General features: G+C 45.8%; 2 protein-coding genes and 1 long non-coding RNA gene across 5 annotated transcripts in view; 2 read left to right on the forward strand and 1 right to left on the reverse strand.

Annotated features, from left to right (window-relative positions):
* Positions 1 to 415: 415 nt before the first annotated feature.
* SCN2B (sodium voltage-gated channel beta subunit 2) lies at positions 416 to 17,117 on the forward strand. The gene is made up of 4 exons (XM_043998398.1): positions 416 to 694; positions 7,726 to 7,892; positions 8,214 to 8,424; positions 9,061 to 17,117. Exons 1-4 carry the CDS (start codon positions 625 to 627, stop codon positions 9,258 to 9,260), a joined length of 648 nt encoding a protein of 215 aa, XP_043854333.1. The 5' UTR covers positions 416 to 624; the 3' UTR covers positions 9,261 to 17,117.
* Positions 17,118 to 21,841: 4,724 nt separating this feature from the next.
* Positions 21,842 to 24,164, reverse strand: LOC122751387. The gene is made up of 3 exons (XR_006355785.1): positions 24,033 to 24,164; positions 23,797 to 23,895; positions 21,842 to 22,147 (listed from the first exon to the last, which is right to left on the reverse strand). It is a non-coding gene; the product is annotated as an uncharacterized LOC122751387 (long non-coding RNA).
* A 17-nt stretch (positions 24,165 to 24,181) lies between these two features.
* SCN4B (sodium voltage-gated channel beta subunit 4) overlaps positions 24,182 to 26,285 on the forward strand; it is a 41,122-nt gene continuing 39,018 nt past the window's right edge. Inside the window, exon 1 of one of the 3 annotated variants that reach the window (XM_043998395.1) lies at positions 24,182 to 24,271. The gene's annotated coding sequence lies outside the window, so the exon portion shown is untranslated. The other 2 variants (XM_043998394.1, XM_043998397.1) reach the window with 2 other exon arrangements.

Genomic DNA, 26,285 nt, shown 5'->3' on the forward strand with positions numbered 1-26,285 from the left:
CTGTGACTTTGAGGAGGCTGTCCTCTGTGACCCAAATACTCTCCCTCCTCAACTCTGACTCTTGGAATCTTTAGTTCCAATCAAGGATCAGCTTGAGTACCACCTCTTGGAAGGGGCTTTCTCCTGATCACCCCAGCTTTTAGTGCTCTGTCCTTATACCCAGAAACTACTTTGTATTTACTTAATCTGTATGCTCATTGTTATCCTCAGTAAAATACAAGCTCCTTGAGGACAGGGAGAGTTTCATTTTTGTCTTTTTATCCCCAGTACAGTACAATGCTGTGAACCCAGTAAACATGTAATTGAATTGAACTTGCTGCTGCTTGGAACATTTTTTTATGCCCTCCCACCTGCTTTGAAAAAAAATCCACCAACCATAAAATTTTTCCTCTGTCCCTTTTCCTATCTTCCTCTCTCTTCCCTTTTTTTTTTCTTTTTTTAAAGCAGCAACAGACTAGCCAGCCATATTATAGAGGTGGAAATAAAGCTGCCCCAATATTATAAATGTCTTTGTAATAAATCCGTGCATTTTTTTTAGCATCTAACCACTTCTCACCTTCCAGCCCTGAGTCCCCAGATCACCCCCTCCCAGCCCCTAACCAAACTACATCTCAGTCCTTGAAAATGCACAGAGACGCCTGGCTACCTCACCCATCCTTCTGTTTCACTGGGCTCAGTCTGTTTTTCTCTCTGGGTAAGTTAGACTGTCCATTTGCATGCTCCCGATGCGCAAAACCAGCAGCTTGAGCTAGAAGGGGTTGTGGAAAGGGGGACTTTTTAGAGTATATCCCCTTGTCCTATTGAGGGGTGGGGGTAGGGAGAGATATTGCTCCTGAGCAAGAGATGCTGTTACTTGCTTTTGACATAGAAATTTGGGAAGGGGTGTGGAATCTGTGATGCTATCTTGTGAAAACTGTAAGCCAGAAATGGCAAAGAAGATTCTTCTTCCTTTAAGTTTTCCTGAGAAGGATGGGGGTTAGATGGGGGTGGGGAGTCAGGGCAGAGGACAGATGGAATCTGTGCTCTCTCTTTCTGGGATTTTCAGACTTGTTTCTAGTTGTTTGATGGGGGCTTGGGATTGAATCCGATGCCCTAGTTGGAGGGCATCTGCCTCTATCAGAGACTTTTATTTAGAGTTGTGGTCTTTGGTTCATAGGTGAGCCTGGAGAGAGTATAGAAGCTAATGGGGGCAGAGGGCTGAACCTTGGGTCTTTCTTTTGTGCCCTGGTTCACCAATAATGTTGGTAATTATCATTTTGGAAGCATGTATGGGTGTAGGAAGAGGGGAGTCGGGTTGTTTTTTTTATTTTTAGAAAAAGGCATCAGGTTAAAGCACATGATAGGCTGAGGGCAATGGAGAAGATAACTTAAGATGGAGGCTGAGGAGAGTCAGAAAAAACAAAAACAAAAATGAAGTACATGGGCTGAGTTTTAAAGGCTGGATTTCAGAAATGCCTGGTCAAGTCTCAGCTGCCCCCTTAGCCAGAGGGAGATGTGCTAGGTGAAGGTTCAGATATTTGTGCCACTTGTTTCATTACCAGCAGATTTCCTATAGGTCAGCTCATCTACCTGCTAAGTGGTCTGGGAAGTGAATTTATGAGCCCAACTTAAAGGTGCTCTTTGGATTTCCTTTGCTTTCTTAACTTAATGGTTTCAAATGCACTGACTTGGGGTCACATCCATGAGACAAAGGGGGAAGTGCTGTAACCTCAAAAAAAAAAATCCCCATGCACTGGGCAAAGGGAGCTGGAGAGGCACAGTCCCTGTCTCTTGGGAACTTACATGATAAGACTTAAGCTCTCATTTGGCACATTGACAGCTGAACTATTACACTACTGATAGGATAATCTAGTGGAAACAACACTGGAATCAGAGTCAGAGCACTGGGATTCAAACCCCAGCCCTGGCACAACTACTTGTGTGACCATGGGTGTGTCTAAGCCTCAGTTTTCTCATCTGTAACTTGAGGGATTGAATTAGATAGCCTCTAAAGTTGTTCCCAGCTTTAAATCATCCCTCTTCGAATACTAGTAACCCATGACTCTAAATAATTATAAATGGACGTTAACATCACGGACAAGTAAAGGACAGACAAGTAAAAGGGAATTGGCAATTTAAATGTTTACATCAGATAGATTTGGAAGAATAGACCACCTGACTTGTAATTAGGGAAGAAAAACCCTTGGGAACTGGGATTCCAGGAACTTCTTAAGTGAAGGAAGGCTTGGTGAGTTAGGGATTGGATTGGGGCAAGGAGGCTTTCTGGGTATAAGGTACCACTTGGGAGATGAGAGATGGAAAATAAAATTGGGAGGAATCAAGGAGGTAATAATAACAATAGCATTTGTATAGTACATTGAGGTATGCAAAGCTCTTTACAAATATTATCTCATTTGATCCTCACAACAACTATGGGAGGTAGGTGCTATTATTATCCCCATTTTACAGATGAGGAAATGGAGGCAGATAGAGGTTAAGGGATTGTCCAGTGTCACAAACCAGTAAGTGTTTGAGGTGGGATTTGAACTCAGGTGAACTTGACTATATTCCGGTATACTATCCACAACACCACCTAACTGCTATAGAATAGGAAGCTATGGAATAGGAGGAAGGATGAGGGAGTGAGATAGTGTGGGAGGGTCTGATGACTTTGCAATCAATAGCTTGTGTTGGAAGGGTGAGGTGAGCTGGTGGCACCATGGCCAGGAAGGACCTTGCATTGATGTCTATTATAAGAGGCCCCTATAGGTCTCTAAAAAAGGGGTATGGATCGAAGGAGGTGACTTTGGTGGCAGAGTTGATAGGATGGATGGGAAGGTCCTTTGGCAGCAGACAACAGCAGTTCAGGAGGTGGGAGATTATGGCAAGAGAAGCAATAGATGCTTCATTTCTGGACCACATCTTTCCTTTCTGTGGTTCCACTGGGATAGAAGCAGGAGGGAAGCTTATTGATGATGGTTTCCCAGAGTCTCAGAATTTTATGTTAAGCCTTATTAAATTGAAAGGGTAGAGGTTATGGGTTTTTTTTTGTTTTGTTTTGGTGAGGCAATTGGGGTTAAGTGACTTGCCCAGGGTCACACAGCTAGTGAGTGTCAAGCGTCTGAGGTAGGATTTGAACTCAGGTCCTCCTGACTCCAAGATGGTGCTCTATCCACTGTGCCACCTAGCTGCCCCTATAGGTTATGTTTTAAGTAGGCTTGGCAAGTGATGGAGAGAGACTTATCTCAGCTCCATGCTTGAGATACCTTGCTGGGGTCTGGAGAATGGAGGCTCCTTGAATTTCTGCTTCCCCTTTTCCCTTCTTTCACTTAATGCTCATATTAACCTAGGCAAGTAGATGATGCCCAAGAAGGCTGTGTGAGCCACTAGATGGGGAGTAAGAATTCTTCAGCTCTCCAATTTCTGTTACTCTCTACATCATAGTATGCAGTCCAGCCCATAGCTGGACATGATTCTTTTCCATAACATCCATTCCAAGTGGCCTTTCAGCATCTAACTAAAAACCACCCAGGAGGGAACAGTCCACTTACCTCAAGGAGAAGTCCATCCCACCTTTGGAAAGTGCTAATTGTTAGGAAGCTTTTTTTCACTTCACCCCTAGATCTATCTCCCTGCCTCTGTGTGACTTTGGCCAAAGACACAAACGACTTAAGGAATAGCTCTAGGGGAAGGAAAAAAAAAAAAGACTTGCGAAGTCTGGGGGGAGGGGAGGGGAGATTGACAAAACAGAGGTGGCAAGTTTAACTTAATCCTTTCCTCATCTCTTTTAAGACCCTCTGTCACTCGCTTACCTATGTGACCTGGAGCATCTTCCCTCTATGGACCTCAGTTTCCTTGTCTGTAAAAATAAGACGTCAGAGTATATGTCCTCTAACGTCCCTTAAGGCGTTAAATCCTGTGACCCTAAAGTTTTCAGATGCTTTCTCTGAGCTGGTAGGGTTAAGGTAGTAAGCTCTGCTCCCTCTAGAGGGCTCACGTACTCTGCTCAGGATCTGCTGCAGAGGTAACCCTGCTGGGAGAGAAATGTCTGCAATGCACCTAACTCCGACTTTAACCCCGTGAGCTCATAGGATTCCAAGCGGGCGGAGACCTTAAAAAGATCCGCATCTACCCCCCCCCCCTACAAAGCAGAACTTGAGAGAGGGGAAACTACCTGTCCAAAGTCACATCAGGGGGCAGTGTCCAACTCAGGATCCCTGTTCCCCCAAGCTTGACCCCTAGGAAAGAAGGGCTTGAAGCAGAGGGCAGGGTTGGCTAAAGGGAGGGAACGAAGGCCACCTCTATTCGGAGCTCAGCCAGACCTGAGTATCTCTCCTCCCCAGTTCTCTGCCCACCACCCGCTTTGCAAGATGAAGCTTTGCTATCTCCTGGGGAAGGGGCTGGAATGTATATTCATATGAATTCCTTGGCCTTGCAGGGAAAGTTTTCAAATCCATCCACCTGCCTTGGGAAAGAGGGTCTGGTACCACTTACCTGCTGAGATGGATAGGGGCATCCCCCATCATTAAGGTTCTCTGGGTTTTCTTTTCTCATCTATAAAAAGAGCCACTGGGACTAGAGTTGTTCAGCTGTGTCCAACTCTCCGTGACCCATTTGGGGTTTTCTTGGCAAAGATACTGGAGTCATTGGCCATTTCCTTCTCCAGACTGGGACTAGAGACATAGCTTTAAACTCAAGTTACATGCTTACTTAAAATTGTTTAACATTAATTTTATACTGCAACAGTCTAAGCCTTTGTTTTTTCTTCACATTTGTCAATCTGATTATACCTTCATCTGAACAAAGAGAGAGAAGGCCATATAATATGATTGGGGGAGTGGTATGAGGTGTGTGTGTGTGGGGGGGGGGAGCTGCCCAGAAGGGCCTGAGTTTGAAGTCCCTGATACAGAAGGTCCCTTTCACTTCTTAAAAACAAAAAACAAACAAGCCTGCCTCTGACCTGCACAGCCTTCCCTGATGAGCCACGTTATTGTTCAAGATGTCCAGAGGTATGCTGTCCTTCTTAATGAAGTCCACTGGGTTGAGCAGATGAAGGGCCCAAGAGGGAAGTGAAGTTTGTCATTTGACACTGCAACGCAGCAGCCGCTTTGGTGGTAGAACCATTCAGCATAAAAAAAAGTCAGAAAACAGGCCATTCTGGGCAGAGAAGGGGACCCCTGTGGCTGTGGAGGTGCCTGACCATCAGGGAAATGCAGTGCTTCCCCCTCCTTATTCTCAAGGTAGAATTCAAGGGGAATAGAGTTTCTAACTAGTAATGCTGTGCTAATCCCTTTGTCTCCACTACTTATTATACATATTATGCTCAATCTTCTTGAAAGAAAATGAATCTAATGAGGAACCTTCTGTTCTTTTGTCAGGTCTGATATTTAAGGTACTGGTGCTGTTGACTTCGTTGCCCTTGAAACTGCTACCAAGTAGAAAAGTATTCAATATACAGTATTATGAAAGGAAACACCCAGAAGTTGAGAAATGCTAAAGCCAGGGGAGGAGCAGGGTGGTGGGTGGTGTGGAAGCAAAAGTAGGAGAATTGGAGAGAGGAAGGCAATAAAGCAGCCTCTCACAAGAGAGAAAAGGGTGGTGAAGCTTCTCCTCCTCCTGCAGGCTTTTTGGTAAAGGAAGGGAGGGTGATGGGAATACTGAGTGAAAATGTGTGTAGGGGAGGAGGTGGAAAGGAGCAAGGGGGAAAAGTGCTGGGTTCATCTTCAGGATCCTTCCTTCACCCCCAATTGCCACACCCACTACCCTTCTCTGATAGTATCCTAGTGAGTTGAAATCATAGACTCTTTTTCTTCTTTTCTTCTTCAGGGCAATGAGGGTTAAGTGACTTGCCCAGAGTCACACAGCTAGTTAAGTGTCAAGTGTCTGAGGCTGGATTTGAACTCAGGTCCTCCTGAATCCAGGGCCGGTGCTCTATCCACTTTGCCACCTAGCTGCCCCCAGAATCACAGACTCTTAAAATCATAGGATTTAGAGTTGGAAGGCATCTTGAAAATGATCCGGAGCAGCTTTCCTCTTTTACAGATAAGGAAACTGAGGCCCAGAAAGAGTTAGTAACTTGCCAGAGGTTACATTGCTAGTAAGTAGTAATATCTGATGTTTCTATAGCACTCTGAAGAGGTGGTGGCTCAGTGGATAAAGCACTAGGCCTGGAGTCAGGAGTTCAAATCCATCCTCAGATACTTCCTAACTCGGTGACCCTGGGGAAGTCATTTAACCTTTGATTGCCTGATGGATCCACTGGAGAAGGAAATGGCAAACTACTCCAGCATCTTGAGCTAACCCAAATGGGGTTATGAAGGGTGGAACATGACTGAAATGGTGATAAGGATTATAGTACTCTAAGGTTTGCCCAGCATAAAATGATCTCATTCTAGCAACAATGATGTGAAGTAGTTGGTATTTTTATCCCACTTTACTGATGAGGAAATGGAGACTCATTGAGATTAAGTTACTTATTTGTGGCTATGGGGCTGCTAGGTGGCGAAGTGGACAGAGCTCAGGAGTTGAGTCAGGAAGACTCATCTTCCTGAATTCAAATCTGGCCTCATACACTTAGCTGGGTGACCCTGGGCTAGTCATTTAACCCTGTTTGCCTCAGTTTCCCCATTTGTAAAATGAGCTAGAGAAGGAAATGGCAAACCATTCTAGTATCTTTGCCAAGAAAACTCCAAATGGAGTCATAAACAGTCAGATATAAGTGAACAACTCAACAACAATAACAACTACTATGGCTATATAGCTAGTGTCAAAGGCAGAATTTAAATTCAGGTTTCCCTAACTTAAGGTCCATGGCTTCTCCTAGGTAGCATAAATGAGCTTATGTCATGGAACCCCTGACAGCAAATCCTTTGATATCTTTTTTTTTGTTTTGGAGGCAATTGGGGTTAAGTGACTTGCCTAGGGTCACACAGCTGGTAAATATCTGAGGTCATATTTGAACTCAGGTCCTCCTAACTGCAGGGCTGATGCTCTGTCCACTGCTCCACTAGCTGGCAACCTTTGATGTCTTACACATCACCAGGATAACTCACAAGAGCTGAAGGGGGAAGATCAAAGATGTCCAGTGGCTTAGTTACTCCAGACTAAAATTCTAGAGAGGTTCCCCTTGATAATTACAAAGAACTAGTTCTCCAACTCCCTCCCTTCAAAGAAGACAACATAGGAGTTGTTAGGGTGTTATTGTTGGAGTGTAATTTGAAGGACCTGCAGATTTAGAGAGAGGGAGGAGAAAGAATGTGGCAGTTGACTCTCTCCTGCCCTCTGCATGAGCGTCCCGTCTTTGTGCTCAGAATATCTGAGCCTCAGTGTGCCAGAGATGGACAGAAGTGTCTGGGGAGGATTGGGCAGGGGTGGGGTGGGGGGAGACAGCATGATGGAATGAGTCCCTGGGAGTGGCACCAGGAGTGGTTTGGTGCTTTCCAGTTGCACATCCCCCTTCCTTAACTTGATTTATTCCCCTTATTCTGTCTTCACTCCTGTAAAACCGCCCACTCTAGGTTTCCCTTTTTTGCATCTCTGGGGCCTCTCCCCCATCTTTTAGTTGTAGGTGGCAGAGTCAGTCACCTGCCTTCTGCCCAAATGACAGCTGGTAGTGCTTTTCCCTTGCCTCATCACCCCTTTCATTGCCCTGATTCCTTTACACCTTGAGCATGGAGGGGCTGGGCTCTCCCTTTTAGCCCAGTTCCATCAACTCTGGTTCTCACAGGCTTGTGATTTTGTCCCCAGTGCCATCAGCATCGAGTATGGAGGTCACAGTTCCCATGACCCTCAATGTCCTCAACGGCACTACTGTGCGCCTGGCCTGCACCTTTAACTCCTGCTACACAGTGAACAATAAGCAGTTCTCCCTGAATTGGACCTACCAAGAGTGCGAAAATTGCACTGAGGAGATGGTGAGCAGGGCTGGGAGATGGTCTGGGGGCTCAGGAGCAATTGGGCTTAACAAGTGAACTGTCATCCTTCTAGGTCCCATTCTTGATGCTGAGTCTAAAGTCCACTTGGGTTGGAATTTCAGCCCAGTTTAAGAGGCGTCTTCCAGGAAGCTCTGAGGATAGAAGGGGAGAGGGACTATAATGGGAAACATAATTCTGTCCAGTATATTGGGATGGGGGGAGGGTCTGTGCCTGGGAGGGAAATGAGAAACTATGATTAGTGTGTTTGTGTTTGCTTTAAAAATTCCCCACTCTGTGCTCCCTTTTCTCCCTCATGATCAGTTTCTCCAATTTCGGATGAAAATCATTAACCTGAAGCCCAACCGTTTTGGGGATCGGGTGGAGTTCACAGGGAACCCCAGCAAGTATGATGTGTCTGTGACCCTGAATAATGTACAGCTGGAGGATGAGGGCACCTACAAATGTTATGTCATGAACCCACCTGACCGCAACCGTGGCCTAGGCACAATCTACCTACAGGTCCTAACACAAGGTGAGTCTCGGGGTAGAAAGTCAGGGGAGAAGGGAGAAATCAGGGCAGCTAGAGGGAGATCCTCTCTCTCTCTCTCTCTCTCTCTCTCTCTCTCTCTCTCTCTCTCTCTCTCTCTCTCTTCTTTCTTCTTTTTCTCTTCTCTCATCTCTCTTTCTCTTTCTCTCTCTTCTTTTTCTCTTCTCTCATCTCTCTCTTTCTCTCTATTCTTTCTCCCTTCTTTCTTTCTTTCTTTCTCTTTCTCTTTCTCTCTCTCTTCTCTTCTCTCTCTCTCTCTCTCTCTCTCTCTCTCTCTCTCTCTCTCTCTCTCTCTCTCTCCTCCCTCCTCTCTTCTTTCTCTTTCTCTCTCTTCCTTTCTCCCTTCCCAAAGATTACCAGAAGCAGCCCTTAGAAGACCTATTTGCCAATCAGGAGTAATTGGTGGCAGGTGAGTGGAATTTGTTTAATCTCTTTCTTGAGCTGGCATTGAAGCATCTTGGTGAGTTTTTCCATAGTAATGGAAAGGGCTGTAAAGTAGGACATTTGGTTTCCACTCCTGGCTCTGACCCTGACTCTGAGCCCTAGGAGGGAATGAGGATTAGGGGGCAGTTGAGGGTTGGTGCCCTTGCCTAGTCATCTGTCTTCCCTTCCCCCTCCCAGTGCCCCCTGAACGTGACTCAACGGTGGCTGTGATCGTGGGCGCCTCAGTGGGTGGTTTCTTGGCTGTCGTCATCCTGGCACTGATGGTGGTCAAGTGTGTGAGGAGGAAGCAGGAGCAGAAGCTGAATGTGGATGACCTGAAGACAGAAGAGGAGTGTAAGACAGATGGGGAGGGCAATCCAGAAGATGGCACCAAGTAAGGGTGGATGGTCTCTTGGTCTTCCCCCTCTCACGCCTACTTGTCTTCCTCTCATTCCCCACCCTATACAATGTGCTCCTTGCCTACCCCTCTCACTATGCTTCTCCTAAGCCAGGATTCTAGCCCCCAACGCTGTGCCTCCTACTCGAAGCCCTCCCTACCCCCTTGCCCCAAGAGTGACTCACCTCTCTTCCATCAGAGACACCCACCATTAAACCAACTGGGAATTGAAGTTCAGATGGGGTGTAGGAAAGTGAGGGGGCCTAGTAGGTATCACTGCCCATATAAATGCCCATCTTCTTCCACAAGAGGAAGGTAAAACAAGGCCCTAGGCTGGCCATTCCTACATGAGAGTTAAGAAGCTCATGCCAGAATCCTAAAGATGGAGAAGTCTTGGGAAAGGAGGATTGTGGAGGAAGAAAAAGCTCTCTCTGCCTGTCTGGAACTTGGTTTGAGTCTCTAATGCTGCATTAGCCCTAGAGAGAAGCCTGTTTAAGAGGCCATTCTGGCGCTGCAGAAGACCCCTTGTTCTGTTTTTTGCAGAATTCCTGGGATTTCTCCTAACAGAGAATCCCTTCAAAGATCATCAAGTTTTTTTTGGGGGGGGTGTCTGAATGAGTTCCCATAGTTTGGGGGTGGCTGGTGGACTAAAGTGCATTTCCTAGATATAGGAGGCTGGGAGCAAAATCCAAGAGAAGCAGGAGCCTCACTCTCACTATTCTCTGTCATGGCTCTGTTGTCCTCCTCAGATCATCAGCAGAGTTCTTCCACCTCATTATTCTATGACTAGGAGCCCCTTGAGTTTTTAGGGGGAGCTTAGTGGAAGAAATGAGAGTCACTTGAGCTGGGCATGGGTGAAGGGAATGTGTAGTTCTAGCTAGGTAAGCTGACTGGGGGTGGCTAGTTTGACACCGGTTGCCTAGCTACAGGAAAGCCCCAGTTGCAAACCTGGTTGGCGGGGGAGACACCTTTTACTAGCAGTCTCTGCTACCCGCCTTCTCAGATGAGATGCTCCCCTCTCTTCACTCCCCCCAATCTATGCCTTAGGAACACTGTGTGTGTGTGTGTGTGTGTGTGTGTGTGTGTGTGTGTGTGTGTGTGTGTTTGGGGAGGGGGAGGATGGTAAGAAGAGAGAGAGACATTCTGAGGCTAAAGGATGGGTATTGAATGTGGCACAGAGAAGAATGGAGGTAGCTTCTTTCCAAGGTCCAGTTTGGACAGACCATTTCCAGTCACCCTCCACAGGGTCTCTGACTAGTCTAAGATGTGCTGTTCAAGTACATAGGTCAGGTAAAAGACCAGAGATGAGGTGGGAATGAAGAGAAGGCATTTAGGAGGGGGCTTCAAATCTCCTTGTCATTTAGGCCTAGGGTAGACCTCAATTCTGCCCACTTATGGTGATAGGTGGTACTGGGGGGGAGGTGGAGAATCAAAGGGACTGAGAGGAGACCTAATTTTCACTGCCAATTTACCAGCTGCCCCAAACAGAGATGTAAGAGTTGCTTCAGCTTGTGTTTTCCTTAGCTCCTTCAGGAAGAAAGTCTGGAGACAGTCAGGACTCTGAGTATGATCTCTATCCTCTGAGGATTACAGCACTCTCTTCCCTGGTTCATCTGTGCCCAGGAAGAGTCAGACAGGATAACTGGTTCTCCAGGCTGGAGGAGTTTTTTTTTTTTCTTTTTCTTTAGGCTTCTGGGTGGTTAAGGGGACATATAAACCTTCCTTGGGCTATAGATGAAGATTGATTATTGTCCTGCCTTTCCTTATTGTCGCTCCTCCAGACATTTCACAAAAGGATACTGCTACTTAAGTCCAAAAAAAAGAAATGTATTTAAAAGAGAGGGAGTCAGAATAATGGGGAATGGAGAGACTAAAGATGTTGGGAAATGCCTTTATCCTCCAACCTAAGCTAAATTCACCCTTAGCCCTGCCTGGCCCCTTGCCCCACCCCAGTATTGCACCTCCAGGGGGCAAAATGTCATACACAGGGCATGTAGGTGAAAGAAGAGGTGAAGGGAAGGGACTGAGACAGTGTTCTGAAAGGACAATCCCTGTCCCTGCCCACCTGGCCTCTCAGGTTTATGTGGCCCAAAAATGACTGGGTAAGACAATCTAAAACTCTGGGGATGCACGAGAAGCCATAACAGATATGTGAACTACCAGCTCAGCTCTTTTTGGGACCAAGATTATAATAATACTTTTTTTGCATGTGTGTGCATCCAATTCCATCTCTGTAGCTAAAGCCTGAGCCATTACTGCTGGGTTGGAGTTTGGGAAGAGATGGAGTAGGAAGAGAGGGGGAGAGAATGGGAAAGGGAGAGGAGCTCCAGGGTCAGAAAGAAAAGTAGACAGGGTGAAATGTTACATCCTACGTTTCTCCAAGGCCCCATCTAGTACCTAACTGCCAAATCAACACTGCCAATGGGGTGGGACTGGAGTGAAGGTAAGCAGGCTATCTGTCTGGGTTAGGTTATTGGCTGCCCAGAGAGGAGAAGAAAGGCCATGGGACTCTCACCTGTTTTTTATCAGTACCTAAGGAAGGTCACTCACTCCTGCTTATTCTTCTGAATGCACCTTCCCTCTGCCCTCTCATCACTTCTAAATTTTCCACCAGCCCTGATTCTGGACACTGTAATTCCTCCTTGGGTTTTTAAGGTTTGCAAGAAGAAGTTGATTTTCCCTTCTTCCAGCCTTTCAAATACTTTTCTCTCCAAGGGCCAGTGAGGATCTCTTCAAGACCAACTTCAATTAAAAAACAAACAAGCATTGATTGAGCATCTGTTACGTGTCTTTGGCATTCAAAGACAAAAATGAAACGGTCCTGGTCCTCAAGGGGCTTGCATTCTTCTTGGGGAAGGAATACAACATGTACACTGTCTATAAAAAGTCATCTCGAGAGGGAAAAAACAATAACTTCTGAAGGAATCAGGGCAGGTCTTGTGTAGGAGGTAGCCCCAGAACTCTGCTTTGAAGAAAGCTTGGGACTCAAGGAGCTAGAAATGAGAAGGGAATGGCATTGGGGGTGGGCTGGGCAACCACCTTTGCAAATGCATGGAGGCAGGAGTGTAGTGTTATATGTGGCGAACAAGATTATAGGCCAGTTTGATGGGACAGAGTGTGAAAGGGGAAATGATTGGAACCATATTGTGGAGGGCTTAAAATGTCTATTTTACCCTAGAAGCAATAGTGGGTCACTGGAAAATTTTGAGTAGAAGAGAGACATGGTTCAATCTGTGCTTTTTAAAAAACCAGACCTGTGATTTCATTAGTGCAGGGAGCTTTCTCTGTCAACACAGATTGACACCTTTTCTGATGCTTAATCTTAGAGTCTGGAGAACTGAGAAGTGACAGGTAACCAGTGTGTCTCTGAGGTAAAATTTGAACCCAGGTCTTCCTGACTACAAGGAATTATGCCATGATATTGAAAAATCTATACTTTAGAAATCTTGAGTTGGTATGTGTATGTGTGGAATAGATTAGAGAAGGGTAGGGAATGGAAGGATGACCAGTAAGGAGTACATTGCAATAGTCTAGGAGAGGAGAGATGAAGACCTTACCTAGGATGAATAGGGATTTTGTGAGTGGAGAGAAAGGGATGATTGCAAGAACTGTGGAGGTAGAATTAACTAAGACTTGGTCAACAGAGTATGGAGGTGAAGAGTTAAGGGTGATTCCAAAGTTGTGACCTCTGTGAGTGGTAGGCTAATGATGCTCTCAGAAGAAAAAAGGGAAATTTGGAGAAGTGATGGCTTTTGGAAGAAATAGAGTTGTTTCGGACATGCTGAATTTGAGATGCTGATAAGGTGGGATGTCCAGGTGGAGATGTCCTTCAGCCAGCTGGTGATGTGGGACTTTTGGAGACATGGGGACCTAATATAGAGATTGGAGAGTCATCTTCATAGAGATGATAATTGAATCCATAGGATCAAATGATACCACTAAGGGAGACTATGGAGAAACAGAAGAACTAGAACTGAGTATTGGGGTATGCTCACATTTATTGGGTATGACCAGACTGATGAGACTGAGCAAAGGTGGTGAAAGAGGTAGGGGGAGACCTAAAAGGTCTTAAGGGAGGAGACCTTCCAGGGTCAGCAGGGGGTGGTCAGCAGCATCAAAAACGGCAGAGAGGTCAAATAGAGTAAAGACTAAGGCTAAGCCATTGGATCGAACCATTTGGTAACCTTGGAGAAAGTAGTTTCAGTGGGGTTGAGAAAAGAGGGAAGGATGAGGACATGGATGCATTGAGTGTAGATAACTCTTTCCAGGGGTTTAGCTATGAAATGGAGAAGAGAAATGGGACTATTGTTTGAGGGAGGGCAGGATCAAATGGAAGTTTTTAAGGATAGAGAACTTTTGTAGATAGTGGGAGGAAGAGGCCAGAAGGGAATGAGAGATAAGAGATAAGAGAGGATTATTGAAGTGGTAAATTTCTGGAGGGGAAAGGATGGGACTAGGAGCCCAAGTGGAAGAATTGGCCTTGGAAATGAGAAAGAAAACTTCCTCATCAGTTTGGAGAAAAGGAGATGATAATGAGGGATGAAGAAGAGGGATTTTGAGGTATAGTTGGGGAAAAGAGGGAGCTTGCAATGAACATTCCCTTTTTTCTCAGTTAAAGGAGAAGACAAGTCCCCTTCTGAGGGAAAATGAGGAAGAAAGTAGCACAGGAGGTTTGAAATGAAATTGTCTCTCTAGAATAGCCACTGTAGAGAATCTAATAGAGAGTCAATCAGGAAACAGTGAAAGGATTGCCTTGCAGTGCATCAGATGACATAAAATTGTAGTGAACCCAGTCTAGAGGATTGTGATTTTGTCCTGGATCATTCAACAAGAGAGTAGGACTAGGGAAGGCAGAGTAAACCAGGTAGAGGGGTAAGAAGGGTAGAAGATTCACAAAGTTTGACTGGTGACAGGATTGAACCAGGGGGACAAGGAAGGGTAGAAGGACTAGAGACAAGGATGAAGACTAAGCTTAGGAGGAGTAAGATGGAGGGAGAGGTTGAATGATAGAGGATTGTTGCATTTCAGATTTCTGGCCCATGATGGTAGAAGAATTGTGAGTGATTGTCCATCCATCCCTCTGTGTGCCTGAAGTAGAATGCAGATGGAAGCCACGGGCATTTAGGAGACTTATAAACTAGGAGGCCAAAGTATTTGAGAGGACACTGCGTATATTAAAGCCTCCAAGTAAAATGGCAGTTTGGGGTGAGAAGATTGTGACCAAGGCATTGAGCTCTTTGAGAAAGGAGGAAGAATGACTTCAAGGCCTGGAGATTATTGTGACAAGAGTTAGAACCAAGTAAGAAAGATGAATGCAACGAACCATAAAACAGGATGAGTTGTTGAGTAATTGTGGTGAAGGTACAGTCTAGTAGTGAGAGTGAAGAGCTGACAATATGCTTACTTTTTTCTGCTGGCCCAGTGTGTCATGGAGAAGGAACATACAGTGCTCAAGAGAATTGCTCAAGATGCATTGTTTTCTGAAGTTTTCATTATTACAAAAAGATGGAAAATGTGAAGTGAAAAGATATAGGATAAAGAGTGGCCTGTTCACAATGGAATAGAGGCTACAGAAGGTTTAGTGGGAGGTAGGACAGAAGATCTAGATTGCGGATGGGTAGGAATGAATTGGATAGGGATGAGAGTACAAAGAGAAATAGGAAGAGTTTTTGCCTCATTTGCCATTGACTCTGAATCGTGGGGATGAGATGATGTGTGTGATTTTACCCACCATTTAGTGGGGAATTACCAGTTCACAGGAGTCATCAACCTTCTAGGGTGTTGTGGTGACTGGGCACAAAGTCAATTTGGGTCCTACTGGTTCTGATGCTCCCTCAGAAGCCCAGCCTCAAGGATAGAGAAAGAACAAGGCACTAATTAGATTCTTGGGGCTTGGGCCAAAATCATTCTTTGAATCTGCCCCTGAGCCTCATTTTAAGGTGATGGGGATCATAGATCTACTTCTGGAAGAGACCTCACAAGAAACTTTAGTCCAACACTTTCATTTTACAGACAATAAAGCCAAGGTCTTAGGGAGTTTAAATGACTTACATAGGGCTGCACAGGTAGTGTAGTGTTAGGTGTGGTGTTTGAATCCAGCCAATGGTCTTTCTGTTTGTTCTACAATGAGGCACACTCAAGAGATACACTGGGTAGGGGTGCAAGTACTCAGTTCTCAATAAGTGGAAACAAAAGCTTTCTCACACAGCTTTCCCCTCCCTACCCCCCCCCCCCAACTGCTTCTGGTGCCCTGAGGCTCAGGATCTGTGAAGGCCCCTCTGCTGTCCTTGGTGCCTAAAGACTGAAGCCTGAGATGAATGCGAAGACCAACCAGTGTTAGGTTCCTGGAAGGCTGAGTTAAACCCATGCTCTTCATCCATCCGGGAAGTTCATCTCAACCTAAGTGTCGATGAGACATATTCAGGAGATAGATAGCCTTGCTCAGCCTTCAGTGATGATTCTGTTGAAGTCAGCCAGTTAAAGTAGGGATGTTGCTGGGTTTGGCCCATAATAATTCCCCTTTGTTGGAGGGGAGGTGGGGGTGACTTGGTCCTAGGGCCGGCAGTTACCAGGACTAATAGCATTTTGAGAACTTATCTGCAAGGCCCTCTAAGTTTATTCCAAGAGTCCCTGAGAGGAAATCAGGATTCCTGGGCCCTTTCCCCAGCTTTTAATCTGTGGTGAGAGCTTAGGGGCTCATGCCCTTAGCTATAGAAGAAAAAGGATTAGACATTGAGAGTGCCCAGGGGTACCCATCTCCTCTATGCATTCAACTCTCTGCTGAACCTAAGACTTTCCTTTCCTACATTGCTCCTCCCAAGCTGCCTCTCCTTCAAGAGACTTACACTTACTCATGCTACTCTCCATTGGGGCAGCTGAGTAATTTCTTTCCTTGCCCTCAGAGTACCTACTCATTGTCATTAGCTACATTTCTGGCTATAGCAGCCCTTTCTTCTCTCTGACCCTCTTCCCAGTGTTCTGGGGTTCCTATCCCCTCCTATCCTGCTTTCCTCCTCAAGCTTCTTCCCAATATGTCACTGTGAAAGGGAATGGGCTGGCCAACAATGGAAATTAGAGTTTATGAATAAAGCACAATTTTTTAGGATTGAAATGCCTTGGGTTGCCTTGGATCCTATCTTGTAAATAACCCCTTGCCTGCTCATCCTGAGTCAATATATCAACAAGAAGAAAAAAGAAGCTAATACCATGTGCTTCCTGGGGAAGGGTGGGCTAGTAGTTATTTACAAGGGCAGGTAAATCAAGTAGATAATGAAAGATACTGGTCAGGTCCAGAGTGATAAGTCTGGGTCACAAGAATGGCCTGGATCATTTGGAATGGGTTATGAATCAAGAGATTTTTCCTTCCTATCCATGTCTTAATGGACAGGAAAACCCATGTCTTAAGTATTTCCTGTATCTTGCTGATGTCTTCCTTTAATTGCAACTTGTCGATGCCTCTGTATATAGATGTGCTCATGTGCTCTATACATACACATACTTCTGTGTGTATGTGTATGTTATCTATAGGTATAAAAACATCTCGCTGCACTCACCACAAGCTTGTTATATTTGGGGGTGTCATTTTCTCATTTTGGGGGCTGATTTCACCAAGACCAAATCATGGAATGTTATATTGCTTTTTGTACCTTTGGAGGAAAAAAATCTCACAAGACTAAAATTTGCACTTAATAGGTTTTTTGTGTGTTAATTGGGGGGAGGGACATGGTAGAGGGGTTGCAAAAAGATATATATCACTGCCGCTGTATGGAGCAGAAATTTGGGGAAGAACATGTTTCTCTCAAGGAGTGTCATTATTTGGATCTGTCTGCCATAATAAATAATTTGCCTCCACCCAAACCACCTGAGGTTGTGCTTCTTTGGGAGAGGGAATGGAATGTGAGTGGGCTGAAACATCATTTCAGGAGTACCTTCTTGTTTCTCTACCTTCTTGGTACCTTTCATTTGAGCATCTCAAAATTACAGAATGCTAGAGCTAGAAAGAAACTCTGAAATCCACAGCACAGATGTTGCTCTCCTAAGGTCACACCCGTACAAAATGGCAAAACCAAGTCTTTTGCCTTCCCAGTCTCTACCTTCTCATTTACCAGTCTCCTTCCCATTCTTAAAGCCACAAAAGATGAAGTACTCTCCCCCTATCTTCTTTCTTTTCCTCCCCACCCCTCCACCTCAATGCTCCTCTGGGCTAATGTTCTGACTCTCTGTCTATCCCTCCTCACCATGTTTCTTAGGATGCTGTTGGGCTATCCACCTAGATTGGAAGGAAAAAAACCCGAGCATTTATTAAGCACCTACTATGTACCAGGCACTGTGCTAAGCCTTTTACTACTATTATCTTTTTTGATCCTTACAACAACCTTGGGGGGGTCTGTTCTATTATTATAATATCCATTTTATAGTTGAAGAAACAAAGGTAGATAGAGGTAAAGTGACTTTCCCTGGGCAAGCTAGTAAGGTTCGGAGGCCAGATTTAAACTCAGGTCTTCCTGACTCTAGTCCTGGAGCTTTATCAATTGTCATGATGGGGACCCACTGTGCAGAATGACCACACCTTTATCCCACGCCCTTTGTGTTTGGAATGTAAGATGGTGGCCATGTTGCTGACGTTGCCTCCCCTACTCCTCCTTGCTGCAGAATGGCTCATTCCTTTTTTTTTTTTGCAGGGCAATGAAGGTTCAGTGACTTGCCCAGGGTCACACAGCTAGTAAGTGTCAAGTGTCTGAGGCCGAACTTGAACTCGGGTCCTCCTGAATCCAGGGCCAGTGCTTTATCCACTGCACCACCTACCTGCCCCCTCATTCCTTCCTTTCTTCAGCCCCCAAACAGTGCCTGACCAAGAAGTCATTTCTCCTGCTGCTGAGGATGCAGTGATGATGGAGAATAACTGGTCCTTTTGTAATACCCTCTTCTTTTCTCTAAATGTTTGGGGGTTTACATGATGATGATGGAGACCTAGGCTTCACAATAATCATTTCAATTTGTGTAGTATTTTTCAGGTTTTCAAATCACTTTCCAGCATTTTTTCCAACACACAGCCTCCTTGGATTGCAAGCCTATTTCCCTGAAACTTTCAAAGTACGGGATATGGGGTGAGGTGCATTAGAGGGTGGGCTTTCCACTGTGCAGATAGGTAAACTGAGTCATGGATATTTGCTAGAGGCGATGATAAAAAACAAACAAATCAGAAGTCCTGACCCTTAAGGCATTCTGCTTGGCTTATCCCACAGAGATAGGAAGCAACGCAATGCAGAAAAGAACCTGGTGTTCTGCCAAACCAGGCACCTTCCCTGACCCTGAAAAGGGAGGGAAGAGGGAGTTGGGGCTTCTTCAGGGGCCTCTCTTACCAGCACTCATCAAGGGGAAGAGGCCAAGCCTCACTTCTGCTGGGGTTGCATTTGGCTTGGGCAGCCCCGTTAATGAGAAGTTGTGGAATTGCCAGTTCTCAGGGAAAGTGCCCCCACAAAGTGGGGGAAGGGTTTGTTCCTACTTCTGGTGGCCGAGTCAATTGCCAGTTGCCTATGCCCAGTTCTTGCCATGAAGGGGAAATCTGACAAAAGTTGCTCCTCTGTATCACCACCCACTCCTACTCCTACTTGCTTAGGGCCCATGTCACACAGGAGAGGGAGAAGCAAAGAGAACACTGATTCGGGTTCTCAGGCACACCGCTATCAGAAATATAGGGCCCGAAGAGAAGGGGAGAGGAAAGGAAAGGTTTTCGCAGATTCTTTTTCTTTCTTTCTTTCTTTCTTTCTTTCTTTCTTTCTTTCTTTCTTTCTTTCTTTCTTTCTTTCTTTCTTTCTTTCTTTCTTTCTTTCTTTCTTTCTTTTTCTTCCTTTCTTCCTTTCTTTCTTTCTTTTTTGTGAGGCAATTAGGGTTAAGTGACTTGCCCAGGGTCACACAGCTAGTAAGTGTTAAGTGTCTGAGGTCGGATTTGAACTCAGGTACTCCTGACTCCAGGGCCGGTGCTTTACCCACTGTGCCACCTACCTGCCCCCAGATCCTTTCTACAGAGAAACCCAATATACATAAGCATGGAGATTCACATTCTTCATCCTCTCCTAACCTCAGCTGACCCCGCCTCCCTCCCAGTAGCTTGCTCCCCAGAATTTTTTGATTGCCACCATTCTCCTCTACTTGCTACAATGGAGAAGTTGAGGAGGGAGGTGTGAGAGCATCTCATCCTTTGATGAGAAGAGTGCTTTGAAATCTCCAAGTGAAGGGACCAAGAGGCAGTGCCAGTGGGGTTGGTTGGAGAAGGGCCCTGTGCTCTGATGACTGCCATAGTCTGATAGTGGTGTGCCTGAGAACCCGAATCAGTGTTCTCTTTGCTTCTCCCTCTCCTGTGTGACATGGGCCCTATGCAAGTAGGAGTAGGAGTGGGTGGTGATACAGAGGAGCAACTTTTGTCAGATTTCCCCTTCATGGCGAGAACTGGGCATAGGCAATTGGCAATTGAATCGGCCATCAGAAGTAGGAACAAACCCTTCCCCCACAAAGTGGGGATAGTTGGAGGCACTTTGGGAGGATGAAGGTCTCCTCCCACATTGTCTTTTGTTTGTTCTCCCCTTATACCCCACTGGGCCTTTAACAGCTGGCAATGTTACCACTGAAAGGGTGGTGGACCCCAGATGGCCACTGGGTCACCAACTATGGCCTGGCAGCCTGCCTCTTCTGCCGTGCCCAATCCTCCTTCCTTGAAACTGCATCTCATCATGGGGCAGCTAGGTGGCACAGTGGATAGAGTACTGGCCCTGGATTCAGTAGGACCTGAGTTCAAATCCAGCCTCAGACACTTAACACTTACTAGCTATGTGACCCTGGGCAAGTCACTTAACCCCAATTTCCTCACTTAAAAAAATAATTAAAAAAAAAAAAAGAAACTGCATCTCATCCCGGGCTCCAAAAGTACAGGACTGCCAGCTGCAGAGAGTTTTCAAGGGCACCCATTGTCTGTCTGCTCTGTCCTAGCTTTGGCCTCTCTGAAGGCATGTGAGAGGGAACTTGGAAGGACCACCAGGAAGGAAATCCATTAAGAAGTGTTATGGGAGGATTATGGGCCCTGGTTACCCCAGAAGTTGTCTGGGGAGGTCAAGGAACTTTTTTTTTTTTTAGTGATGCAATTGGGGTTAAGTGACTTAACCAGGGTCACACAGCTAGTAAGTGTTAAGTGTCTGAGGCCAGATTTGAACTCAGGTACTCCTGACTCCAGGGCAGGTGCTCTATCCACTGCACCACCTAGCTGCCCTGGAACTTTTTCCTTGAAACCCCAGGAGTTTTCCCTGAGATCAAGGAGGCCTCTCCTTGAGCTCAACCAAGGACAGACACACCCAAAAGAGATAAGCAGCACCAGATCAAACTGAGCAAGCTTCAGGACCACCACCCGGCATTCCTGTCCTTTTCCCCACCTGGATGAGGTAATCCTGCTAGGCGGGGCTGCACTGGGAGAGGACAAAGAAACCACTCACCAGCAGACTGCTCGGACCCACCAGGATGGAGTTAATGCCCATCACCAGATTGCCCAGGACTCATATCAAACTACTCCACGCCACCATCAGACGACTTCCAACCCATCACCCAATAAGGGACATTTTACCCACACCATTTTAGCCATATAAAAGGGTACTCCCCAAGCTAGTTGGGGAGGAAAGTGTTTTTTAAACTTCCTCCCGGCCAGTTTCCCTTGTACCCCAATAAACCTGTTCTTTTATTCCTAAATAGGACTTGCACAAGAGTGTAATTTTTTTTTTACAGGGCAATGGGGGTTAAGTGACTTGCCCAGGGTCACACAGCCAGCAAGTGCCAAGTGTCTGAGGTCAGACTTGAACTCAGGTCCTCCCGAATCCAGGGCCGGTGCTCCATCCACTGTGCCACCTAGCTGCCCTGAGAGTGTAATTCTTTATAGAGGAATCCTAAGGACCCAGGTGCTTTCTCCCCATATCAGAAGCATCCTGGAATTCCAACTTCAGTGTGCTGGGAAGAGGGGTGCTAGGTGAGAAACCCCAAAATTCTGGAGATGTTTATAGGTTTTTAGAATCTAGGCACTGGGGAACAGTAGGGATCAAAGGGAAGAATGACCAGAAAGGGACAAGTTCAGGGGCTAGGTAGACTGAGGGCGGATTTAATGGGAGGGGCTTTCCCTCTTTTACCTAAACTAAGTCACCTTCCTCCCCATCACAGCTGTTCCTGCTTCTCAATGAGAATACACGCTAGCATTTTGAGTTGAGGATTCACACAATGAGGGGTAGGGATAGGGGTGGGTTGAGATTAACCTTTATCAGCCTGAGAAGGTGAGAAAATTGAGGGAATCCAGTTTTCTTACTAAGTAAACTTGGGAGATTGGGGGGAGGACATGGGAGTCATTGCTTCCTCTTTTGCCTTGTTTTAGTTTCCCAATCCAGGGCTGCTAGGTGGCAAAATTGGGAGAAGGCTGGCCTTGGAGTCAGGAAGACTCCACCCTCAGACACTTTACTAGCTGTGTGATCCTCGGCAAGTCACTTAACGCTATTTGCCTCAGTTTCCTCATCTGAACGATGAGCAGGAGAAGGAAATGGCAAACCACTCCAGTATATTTGCCAAAAGAGGTTACAAAGAGTTTGGGATAACTGAAACAACAACATAAAAAACAATAGATTTAGAGCTGGAAAGGATCGGTAAAGGTTATCTATGCTTCTTGTTAAGAAACAGTCAATCCAACCCCCTCATTTAGGAAGCTGGAGCTCGGAGAAATTAAGTGACACGCCCATTATACAGATAAGTGGGAGATCTGGGATTTGAATCCATGTCTTCTGATTCTGAATTCAGCTCTTACCACTGTGCCAAGCTGCCGCAATATATCAAGGACAGTAGTCTAACCAGAGGTCATTTTGTTGCCTAGAAAAATCAGAGAAATAATGCAAGATACCCTACTTCCCCCATCTACCACCCCACTGTTCTCTCCCAGTGACACCAGCCCATTCAGGGTCTACTCAGACCCTCCCTTCCATGTCCACTCCCATCCCCACCTTCTCCTCCCCTTGCTTCTCCACATCTTTTAGCATGTTCACTGTCTTAAAAACTGAAGCTGCAGGGGGCAGCTAGGTGGCACAGTGGATAAAATGCTGGCCCTGGATTCAGGAGGACCTGAGTTCAAAGCCAGCCTCAGATACTTGACACTTACTAGCTGTGTGACCCTGGGCAAGTCACTTAACCCTCATTGCCCTGCAAAAAAACAAACAAACCAAACAAAACCAAAACAAAACAAAAACTGAAGCTGCAGACTCGGAGCTGTCCCTGGTAGTAACAAATAGTGTCCAGTGATTCTCAAGTGCCTAGTTCACACGTAGTCTAAAGACATGAGATTACCTGAAGCCATTCCTAAAAGCAGTAAAGCCTCCTCCCTGAAGCTTATGCGTGGAGTTCAAGGTTTTGGGGGGAGTGTTTGTGTGGGGAACACCTCCAAGTTCCCCCAATTCCTCACCAGTCAAAGACTCACCTTAGCACCTGTCCCACCTCACCACAAAGAGATTTGGTCACTGCTGTTTCTGCCTTCTTGGCTCCCTACTGCTTCTCTCATTTCTCTTCTCTAGTCTTAATGCTGCAGGTTTGAATTCTCTTTTAAAATTCATCTCCTCCCTCTTCTCCCCCCCCCCTCATCCTGAGTGGTTACATTCCAATTTCTTGCCTTTCTAAAGTTCTCTTTGTAAGCTTGCTGTGTAATCCTTAAAGTGATACATAAATGTAAACTTGCTATTATTATTAATTTCCTATTCTGTTCCCCTCATCCCTTTCATGCCCCTTTTTTACCCTCTCCTCTATCCTTGTTCTCTGTCCTCTATTTATCTATTCCTACCACCTAAACCATCCTATTTCCCTTCTTTGCCATATTTTGCTCTTCATTCCCCTCTCCCCCTCCTTTCCCCCAAGTTTGAAGTCTTTCCTGAATGTTCACTTCTCCTAAGCAGTCTTCTATAGACTACCGTCCATAGAAGGGAAAGGAATTTGTTAATTCAGAGATCCCCGTTTAATATTTCTCAGTCTTGCCAGCATATGTGTTTCTACTTCAGCTGTTCCAATTCAGCCCCCAAGTCCAAGGACAAGGTCCTTATCTAAAGATTCTGCCCAAATGGATGACTGACTGGCACTGTTCCACAACTGCAGGAGCATCCAGAATGCTGATATGCTCTCTGTCAGTCACAAGCAAACCCTTGCTAGATGCTCCTACTCTGTTGTCCTGCTCCCTACCCTCAGTGGTCTCCCAAGGACTACCCCTAGGCAAGCCTGGGCTAAAGCTGAAAGTACAAGATGGTCCGAGGAAAATGGACCTTGACTTGAGAAGGCGTGGAGGGATGTTCATATAACTTTGAGTGAATGGGCCCTAGAACTCCAGCTGCTTATTTTGATGTGTCTCAGGAAAAAGAAGAAGAAGAAGAAGAAGAAGAAGAAGAAGAAGAAGAAGAAGAAGAAGAAGAAGAAGAAGAAGAAGAAGAAGAAGAAGAAGAAGAAGAAGAAGAAGAAAGAAGAGGAGGGTTCTTAGGACTTACCGATTATCCTGGCTGGAGCTGGAGTCTCTGGCTCCTTCTTCTGGAAACAGGCATGTTCGCTTTCTCTCCTGGTGTGTGGTTCTCAGGTTTGGGACTGTCCTGTAGAGAGGATCTCTGACCACAAGATTTCAGCTCCCTCCTCCCTTTCCCACTTTCATACCACCTCCCTCCCTCTCTCCCTCCCTTCCTCCCTCTCCCTCCATTCTTCCCTCCCCTCTCTCCTCAAATGAACTCACCAGATGAAAAGATTGGAGTGGGTTTTCCCTCCTTTGCTTGAAATGTCGAGTGGACCGAACCTTACAGTAAACATATAGGTGCCAAGAAATAAAGCGGAGAGATGGCTGAATACCCAGTTCGGAGCTTCAGATATGTAGCCTTCCTTTGAAATGCTGAACCCAGTGTCCTGCCTCTTTCTGGCTCCGGGGAATAGGGAATTAACAACTGGATATCAAAGAGCTTTTGGAAGAAGTGAAGAGTAAGCAGGCAAACCCAGCCTCCTCTCCATCCCTAGGTTTCCTTCCCGGGAGGAGGGTTGAGGGAGGCTATTTCTTTCTGCAGCAACTTTCCTTTTCTTACCTATCCTTCTGAGCAGGCAGAGGTTCAGCCCTTTTCCTGAGAGACCTGGGGGAAAAGACAGCAAATGTGAGTTAAAGAGAGGTGGGAGAAATGGGGTTTAAAGTTGTGTTGCAGTAAGTTAGCCTTCTTGCCTGACTGTCGACAGTGACAAGCAATTCCTGGGGCTGCAGAGCTGGGTTGGTGCATGCTGTTTCATTAACCCTTTTGGTGCTTGTTGGAGTTATTGGAAGCTGAAGCTTATGACTGGAGTAGGATAAGGTTAGATTTCCTCAGTAGGGTGAAATGGAAGTGAATGGAAGAGAGTCTGGAAATATGCAGGTGAGAAAGACAGTGGACAAAGGTGATAGATTTGAAATCAGAGGAACCTCAATGTGTGTCCCAGCTCTTCCTACTAACTGTGTGATTCTGAACAAGCCACTTAATTCATCTGTCTTTGGGCCCCAGTTTCTTCATCAGTAAAAGGGGTGGACTAGATGGTTTTAAAGGTAAGTTTCAACTCTAATATTCTATGATTCAATAACCTCTCTGAGAAGGTGTTTTCAGGTTGAATCAATACAACCCAACTCAGCAGGAGAAAGTGGGAATTCTATACATTTGGACATTAAATGAATATACAAATGAGATGCAAACTAGCATTGGAATCTATTATTTTGAGGTCACAGGGGTAAGGTTCTGCAGTGCAGGTAAGGGAAGAACAGCCACAGGCCATGGTTTTGGTTAGAGGTGATCCATGAGGTGGGAGAGACTCTTAGGGGATCCTGGTGTCTCCAGGCTAGATCTCAAGGCAGAATCCCCAAGAAAGTAAAACTGTGCTTGGACCTCTGTGTGAGGTCTCAAACTCTGTTCCCTCAAGGAACACTCCCCATTGCTCCCCCTTCCATTGCTCCTGGCTCAGATTCAGATTTCCTTCTCTCCAGTCCCTCTGACCTAAAAAGTCTGTGTATGTATTTGGAGGAGGGGTAGGTGGAGGAAAGAGAAATGTGGAGTGATGGATGAGCAATAAGGGAGTCAAAGAGGAGCCGTCTCCTTCACACATTTTACCCATGTGACTATAGGCCTCTTTGGACTCAGTTTCTTCATCTAGAAAATGGGCAGGCTTGACTGAATGCATTCTAAAGTTCTTTATAGCTCTAAATTCTATGATCTCATAGAAGGAGAGAAAAAGCTGCACCTTCATGCTACTTACATGGAATGCTTCTCATAATAGCTTCATGGACCTTAAAAATACAAGGTCTCCTTAATACCTCACCTTTAAGCCCAGGCTCCTTGAAGTTTTCTCTGAGTTGTTAGGGGAATGAACCCTCCCAGTTGCTGTTTATAGGTGACATCTCTCAAAGAGGATTCAACCTTCCAGCCTGAAGCTGGACCTCGGTTGGGATGGTGTGCTATCTCTTTATTTCCCCCAACCCTACATCCCCCCCCCCACCCTAGGTTCATTTGGGGATGCTTCCAGGCCAGCAAATATTGGGAAGGAAGATTAGTCTCTTTTTCTGACTCCAAGTCCAGGTTTTGCTGTCTCCAAGCCCTAGCCCTGTTCTCAACTTCTCAGGTGGATTGAGGGTAGAGGGTTGAGGTTAGGAGAGGGGACTTGAGGTGACTACCTGGGCTTGCTGAGGGTCATTTGGAATAACTGCTAAAGAACCCTTAATGAGTCCCCCAAGGAAAAGCTTGCTTTCTCATAAATCCAGGTCTTTTCTCATCCTGCCAGAGAAAGAATGCTCTCTGACAGCTGCTTGGCTCCAGGCCCAATCTAGAGAGGTCTCTCTGAAAATTTGTTCTGCTGGGTGTTCTCTGAACTGGGCCACCCAAAAGCTTGACTCTGTATGCACTTTATCATCTCCAGGAATCAATACCCACCCAGCGGCACAGGTTGTTGTGGAAGAAGACACCATTCCTCCCCTCAGAGAGCTTCC

This window comes from Dromiciops gliroides, chromosome 3 (genome assembly GCF_019393635.1).
Source record: "Dromiciops gliroides isolate mDroGli1 chromosome 3, mDroGli1.pri, whole genome shotgun sequence".
In the NCBI taxonomy this organism is placed as follows: Eukaryota; Metazoa; Chordata; class Mammalia; order Microbiotheria; family Microbiotheriidae; genus Dromiciops; species Dromiciops gliroides.